Source organism: Fukomys damarensis, unplaced genomic scaffold (assembly GCF_012274545.1).
Source record: "Fukomys damarensis isolate Sample0158 unplaced genomic scaffold, DMR_v1.0_HiC HiC_scaffold_27, whole genome shotgun sequence".
Lineage (NCBI taxonomy): Eukaryota > Metazoa > Chordata > Mammalia > Rodentia > Bathyergidae > Fukomys > Fukomys damarensis.
Window position 1 is genome coordinate 359,540 of NW_022900939.1, and position 6,961 is coordinate 366,500.

The window sequence follows — 6,961 nt, forward strand, 5'->3', positions numbered from 1 at the left end:
ACGGAGCTGCAGGAGGACGCCATGCCGGGCCTGAGGCCTGCTGGCCTGAGCAACGGCCCCCCAGGCCTGCAGGTGGGCAGCGAGGTCCCTGGTGGGGTTCCTCCCGAAGGTGGCAGCCGCAGCAGCGGGGAGGCTGGGTCTCCAGGCCCTCCCGGGATGCTCAGGCCAGGGCAGCCCCCAGCACACATGGACACGTAGGTGACCTGGGCTTCTGGGTTGTGGTTGGGCTGCACCTGGGGACCAGGGTGCAACCTGCTTGTCTGTCCTGCCAGGCCCCGGAGAAACTCATCCTCATCCTCCCCTTCAGAGCGGCCTCGACAGAAACTCTCCCGCAAGGCAGCATCCTCCGCCAACCTGCTGCTGCGCTGTGGGAGCACGGAGAGGTGGGCAGAGGTGCCCGCTCCCTTATGGGAGCACCTACCTGTGGCCCACCAGTCCCATCCCCAGCACTCAGCCCCCAAGACCTTCTCAGGGTCCTTGAAGTCCTTCCTAAAGCTCCTGTGGTCCTTAAAGCCACCTGTCCTCAAAACGGCCAAGGCCTGTGCTCTTCTTGCCGGGAGAGGACAAAGGGATACCCAGAGGCACTGTGCATCCTGCTCTGTCTTTCCTGGGCTTCTGCTAAGGAGATGGTGTTACCCAATCACGTAATGACAGCAACCTTGAATTCACCTGTCGCTTTTGTCTTGAGAGGAGAGGGCTCTCCAGACAGACAGGGTTGGGGCTCATTCTGGACTCCCTGTGAGCGTCACATGGGGGAGGCAAAGGGCCCTGGTTCTGGTGTTGTCTTTGAGGGCTCTGTGGCCTGGTCTTGTCATTTCTCTCACTTGTGGTGCTGGGCTTGAACCCAGGGCTCTCACATGCTAAGCAAGTGCTTTACCTCTGAGCTGTATCTCCAGCCCTTTAAAAAAATTATGTTTAAAGATTTTGGTGGTACTTAGAACTGAACCAAGGGCCTTTGCACTGAGCTACATCCTCAGCCCTTTTGACTTATCTTTGAATCAGGGTCTCACTAAGTCACTAAGTTGCCAGCCTGCGCTTGAACTTGTAACTCTCCTGAGTGCTGAAGTACTCTCATCTCTTCAGTGGCATTGACCTAACTTGGCAGATGCCACCCTGGAGTGTTACTGGTCTCTGGAGCAGCTTCCTTTCTCATCCCCTCCCTCGGTCCCTGGTCCTTACACTTCTCTCCCCCAACAGCCGTGGGGGCAAAGATCCCCCTTCCAGCCCTGGGGGTCCAGGGTCTCGGAGGAGCAACTACAATTTGGGTATGTGCGCAGGATGGAGGGAGACCTTGACGATGGGGTCAGGGCTGGGTTTGGCCCCAGGACACCTCAGTGGAGCCGTGGGTGGAGACACCAGCTTCTCTTGCAGAAGGCATCTCGGTGAAGATGTTCCTCCGTGGCCGCCCCATCACCATGTACATCCCATCTGGCTTCCGCAGCCTCGAGGAGCTGCCCAGCGGCCTGCCCCCTGAGACCCTCGGCCTTGACTGGGTGTATCCTGTCCACATCCTGGGGAAGCCCTTCCCCAGCTTCCTCTTGGGCCTGAGGGGACAGGAGCCCTGAGTCCTGCTCTGCCCCCACTATACACTGTGCTATCTCACTCTCCTGCCTGCCACACTGGCCCCTTTCCTTGACTTGGTCCCTGTTCAGTTATGGGTACCGGGGCCGGGACTCGCGCTCCAACCTGTTTGTACTACGCTCCGGAGAGGTGGTCTACTTCATTGCCTGTGTGGTGGTGCTGTACCAGCCCAGGGGAGGCCCTGGGGGGCCTGGAGGGGGTGGCCAGAGACACTACCGGGGGCACACAGACTGCGTCCGATGGTGAGGGCCCAGCCTGGGACAGGCCTGCAGGAAGAGGGGCTGGTGGGCAGTAGGGGCAGAGGGAAGGTGACTCTGGTGGCTTTGCGGGGAGACCACCCTCCCTACAGTGTCCTCTCCTATCTAGCCTCGCTGTCCACCCTGATGGTATCCGTGTGGCCTCGGGACAGACGGCTGGTGTGGACAAGGATGGCAAAGTAAGGCCAAACTTGGATGCCTGGCAGATGGCTGGGCCCAGCCCCTCATCCTCTTTTGCCCTGACCCTTCTCTTCCTGTGCAGCCCCTGCAGCCGGTGGTCCACGTCTGGGACTCAGAGACACTGCTAAAGCTGCAGGAGATCGGGCTGGGTACCTTTGAGCGTGGTGTGGGGGCCCTGGCCTTTTCCACAGCGGTGAGCTGGCCCAGGGCCCCAGACCCCCTCTGTGCCCCCAGGAAGCCTCACCAGCCTTCCACTTCTCTGGGAAAGGATCCACATCAGCTCATCTGTCCCTTGTCTGATGCCCTTGGTCTCCTGTGCCAGAGTCCTTACTAGGCCCTCCCTGCGCCCCCAGGACCAGGGAGCCTTTCTCTGCGTGGTGGATGACTCCAACGAGCACATGCTGTCCGTGTGGGACTGCAGCCGGGGAACCAAGCTGGCGGAGATCAAGGTGGGGACACCAGATGGCACTCACATCCTTCCTGGCTGGGGCTCGGCAGACCCCCGCTTCTTGCTCCTGTCATCTGTGAAGTGGGGGCCACAGTTCTTTTGGCCAGGCTGGGGATTCAATAAAGCTTTTAGGATGCACTTGAAGAGTTGAGGGAATGTGGGTACTCAGGGCTGGGGGTGGCTGACTCCTATGTCTTCCTGCTTCAGAGCACAAATGACTCAGTCCTGGCTGTTGGCTTCAGCCCTCGTGATAGCAGCTGCATTGTCACCAGCGGGAAATCCCACGTCCACTTCTGGAACTGGAGCGGTGGGACAGGGGCTCCTGGGAGCAGCACCCTGGCCCGGAAGCAGGGTGTCTTTGGGGTGAGGCATGGGCGGCCCAGACCTAGAGCCTTGAAGCACCCAGCCCCCAGCTGTTCTGTGACTCCCGGGTGTTTCCCTTAACTCTGATCTCTGCCTCTGCCCCCAGAAATACAAGAAACCCAAGTTCATTCCTTGCTTTGTCTTCCTCCCGGATGGTGACATCCTCACGGGGGACTCGGAGGGGAACATTCTCACCTGGGGCCGGAGCCTCTCTGATTCTAAGATGCCAGGCAGGGGTGGGGCCAAAGGTATGTCTGTGGTCCCTGGCAGCTAGGACAGCTGCAGCTGGAGGATCTGTGGGGACAAGGGGAGGGTCCCTATCCGTCCACCTTGGAGTTAGTGGTTCTGGGGACCTGGGCTAGGTGAGGCAGTGGGAGGAGTGCTGGGTCGGAGCTCAGCTTGCTGCTGGTCACCTGGCCTTTAGGAAAACACCCTAGCTTCTGAGACTCAGCTGTCCCATCTGTAAAATGGGAAGAATCACAGCTGTGTGAGGGGTGTGAGGATGAAGGCTGGTATCCAGCTGATGCTTCATAACTAAGCTTTTACTATTCTGTTGTGATGCCCATCCCCATGTACACCAAGATCATGACTCCTGGAGCTTTGTCCACAGAGACTTATGGGATTGTGGCCCAAGCTCACGCTCACGAAGGTTCCATCTTCGCCCTGTGTCTCCGGCGGGATGGGACTGTGCTGAGTGGTGGCGGCCGAGATCGCCGGCTGGTGCAGTGGGGACCAGGGCTGGTGGCCCTCCAGGAGACGGAGGTGAGGGCAGGCTGGGGTCTAGGAGCGGGGAGTGGTCCTCGGTGGGCCCTGGACACCTGTTCTTGCCTGCAGATTCCGGAACACTTTGGAGCTGTGCGGGCCATTGCAGAGGGGCCGGGCTCCGAGCTGCTGGTGGGGACCACAAAGAATGCACTGCTGAGAGGAGACCTGGCTCAGGGCTTCTCCCCTGTCATCCAGGTTTGCGCTGGCCGGAGCAGGAGGGTGGGTACTGGGAAGGGCAATGGTGACAGCGCTCTGCTCTGCTGCAGGGCCACACAGATGAGCTCTGGGGACTCTGCACACATCCTGCCCAGAACTGCTTCCTCACCTGTGGACACGACCGGCAGCTCTGCCTGTGGGATGGGGAGGGCCACGTGCTGGCCTGGAGCCTGGACCTCAAGGTAGAGCCAGGGTCCCCTCCAGCCAAGCTGCCCTGCTCTCTGCTGCTCCGTGCTCAGCAACTCTTTGTGCACCTGTTGCTGGGGGACACTTCCCCCTAGCAGGAGTTGTTTAGGCTCTAGGGACCCACGTCTCATGTCCTCCGCTCAGAGGAGGCTCTGAAGGGCTTGGGACCAGCTATCTGCCCTCACTCCCTCACTGGAAGGCACCTTGACCTCCTAACCCTCCTCCCCTGGCAGGAGACTGGTCTCTGTGCTGACTTCCACCCGAGCGGGGCGGTCGTGGCTGTGGGGCTGAACACTGGCAGGTGAGGGCTTTGGGCTCCCAGGAGGGATGCAGGACGGGTGGGGGCCCCTCTCTGCTCTGTGTGCTGCTGCTCACTCCTTCCCAGCCTCTCCTCCAGGAGGCTGCGGCTGGGCTAGAGAGCTCAGCAGTGGTATTGAGCGCTTCGCACAGGCTCTGTCTGTTTCCTCCTTTCCCAGATGGCTCCAGAAACCCCTCACTTTGATCTGCTCATTTCCCAGCCTAAAAATGTGGTTACCTGTCTCCTACCTGACAGTCCAGGGTTTTTCCCTTTTTCTGCAGTACTGGGATTGAACCACAGGGCTTTGCACTGAGGTACATCCCCAGTATCTCGATGTAGTTCAAGTTGGTCTTAAACTTACTACAGCCCTAACCTCAAACTTGTAGTCACCTTACTGCCTCAGCTTCCCAAGTGCTGAGATTACAGGTGTGCTGTGCACCACCTTACTCAGCCCCAGCACCTTTTTTTTTTTCCCCCTGTGGTACCAGGGATAGAACTCGGGCCCTTTGCTTGCAAAGCAGGCAGCAGAACCACTGAGCCAAATCCTCAGCCCCTCTTAAATTTTGACACAGGGTCTTGCTAATTTGATACGTTGCCCAGGCTGGACTCAAACTCACCACCTTCTACCTCAGCCTCTCAGAGTTCTGGCATCACAGCCTGAGGCTCTCTGGTTTGCCATTCCCCACCCTGCCCAGGGGCTCCATGGAAGTGGCTGCACATTTTGTTTCTTGTCTGCCACCTCCTTTTCCTGCCAGGTGGTTGGTTCTGGACACAGAGACCAGGGAGATCGTGTCTGACATCACCGATGGCAACGAGCAGCTCTCAGTTGTCCGGTACAGCCCAGGTGGGAACCACCCCTACCCAGGACTTGATCCCCCCTGGCCCTTCCCTCTCTGAGCGATTGTCTCCGCAGATGGCCTGTACCTGGCCATTGGCTCCCATGACAACACAATCTACATCTACAGTGTTTCCAGTGACGGCGCCAAGTCTAGCCGCTTTGGCCGCTGTGTGGTGAGAAAGCTGTGTGGATCTGGTGACAGTGGGCACTCACAGGGCCTGTTGTTCTGGGGGTGGGATGGGAAATGGTGGCTAGCTTTTTTTTTTGGAGACAGGGTCTCAAAATGCAGTTCAGCTGACCTTCCAACTATGTAGTTAAAGCTGGCCTCAAACTTGCAGCAATCCTCCTGCCTCAGCCTCCTGAGTGCTAGAATTATAGGTGTGCACCACCATGTCCAGCTGGTGGCTGCATTTTTAAACTTTTTATTTAGACATATTTAAAACAATCTGAATGTTTATTAATTCACATCTGTAGTGAATGACGTTCCCCTTTACTTCCTCTTTCCTTCATCACCTCCATTTTTAAACCTTTGCCCCTTGTCCCCAGGGTCACTCCAGCTTCATCACTCATCTCGACTGGTCCAAGGATGGCAACTTCATCATGTCCAACTCCGGGGACTATGAGATTCTTTACTGTGAGCGGCTGGGGGCTTTGCTTGGGGGGCTTCTGGCGCAGGGATGGAAGATACTTGGGGACCTCCAACAGAGAGGCCATCGGATAGATGCACAGGTGGTGACCGACGACGGGTTAGGTGGAGCTGGCCTGGTGCACACAGGCAGAAGCTATGCTTGGGAGAAGCAAGCAGGTCCCAGAAGACCTTGATGAGGAAAGCCTGGAGTTTATCAGGGTGGGTGGAAGGGCGGCTCGAAGGAGAGGACAGACAAGCCAAGAGCCCCAGGGAGTGAGGCCTGGAGACACAGGGGGTGGATGTGACTGCCAAGGGGCGCAGGGGAAGCTGAGCAGGGGCTCTCCATCCCCCAGGGCACGTGGCGGGGGGTTGCAAGCTGCTGAGGAATCGCTATGAGAGCCGTGATCGGGAGTGGGCAACATACACCTGCGTGTTGGGTTTCCACGTGTATGGTGAGCGGGGCTGCGGGACGTGGACAGGTTCAGGGAAGGGCTGGGCTGAGGTGGAGGCGGCCGCCCGACTGACCACCCGTGGTCCCAGGCGTGTGGCCCGATGGCTCGGACGGGACAGACATCAACTCACTGTGCCGTTCCCACAACGAGCGCGTGGTGGCCGTGGCGGATGACTTTTGCAAAGTGCACCTCTTCCAGTACCCGTGCGCACGCGCCAAGGTCAGCCTCTGGGATCGGGGCGGGTGGGGGTCTGGGCTTGTCCGGCGCGGCGCTGGGCTTCACGCTCTCCCCCACTCAGGCCCCCAGCCGCGTGTTCTCGGGCCACGGAAGCCACGTGACCAGCGTCCGGTTCACGCACGACGACGCGTACCTCGTCTCGCTGGGCGGCAAGGATGCCAGTATCTTCCAGTGGCGCGTGCTGGGTGCAGGGACCGCCACGCCGTCGCGGACACCCTCCCTGTCCCCAGCCTCCTCCCTGGACGTGTAACGGGGAGGGCTTGCTCCCTACTTTGACATTCCCGGCACCCCGCACTAGGACCCTGCCCGCCGGCCCGCCCCAGCCCGGCCCGACCGATCCGCTGCCTGCTGAGGGGCAATAAATAGATCAAAGTCGCCTTCTGGTGCCTTCGTGGGGAGCGGCTGGGCGCCTCGGGAACCTGGGGACGAGGGCCAGAGGGGGTAGAACGGATCCACGCAGACCGCCGCGCCGAGGGTTAATCGTGCTCCACTCCGCCCCGCTCCGGAGGGGG

General features: G+C 59.5%; 1 protein-coding gene and 1 long non-coding RNA gene across 2 annotated transcripts; one reads left to right on the plus strand and one right to left on the minus strand.

Annotated features, from left to right (window-relative positions):
- The first annotated feature begins 6 nt into the window (after positions 1-6).
- On the plus strand, positions 7-6,721 carry LOC104868377 (EMAP like 3). Its single transcript, XM_033756598.1, has 20 exons — positions 7-194; positions 273-383; positions 1,198-1,265; positions 1,372-1,495; positions 1,653-1,823; positions 1,948-2,017; positions 2,101-2,211; positions 2,372-2,467; positions 2,674-2,829; positions 2,936-3,077; positions 3,440-3,591; positions 3,664-3,789; positions 3,861-3,992; positions 4,230-4,297; positions 5,050-5,138; positions 5,208-5,305; positions 5,679-5,766; positions 6,114-6,212; positions 6,301-6,431; positions 6,511-6,721. Exons 1-20 carry the CDS (start codon positions 22-24, stop codon positions 6,697-6,699), a joined length of 2,394 nt encoding a protein of 797 aa, XP_033612489.1. The 5' UTR covers positions 7-21; the 3' UTR covers positions 6,700-6,721.
- Positions 5,654-6,410, minus strand: LOC117283506. The gene is made up of 2 exons (XR_004514519.1): positions 6,343-6,410; positions 5,654-5,949 (listed from the first exon to the last, which is right to left on the minus strand). It is a non-coding gene; the product is annotated as an uncharacterized LOC117283506 (long non-coding RNA).
- Positions 6,722-6,961: the final 240 nt, after the last annotated feature.

Coding starts and splice junctions, on each gene's coding strand:
- LOC104868377 (XM_033756598.1), top strand. CDS start 22: ATGCCGGGCCTGAGGCCTGCTGGCCTGAGCAACGGCCCCCCAGGCCTG. Junction 384..1,197: donor CGCTGTGGGAGCACGGAGAG/GTGGGCAGAGGT, acceptor CTCCCCCAACAG/CCGTGGGGGCAAAGATCCCC. Junction 2,830..2,935: donor GGAAGCAGGGTGTCTTTGGG/GTGAGGCATGGG, acceptor CTCTGCCCCCAG/AAATACAAGAAACCCAAGTT.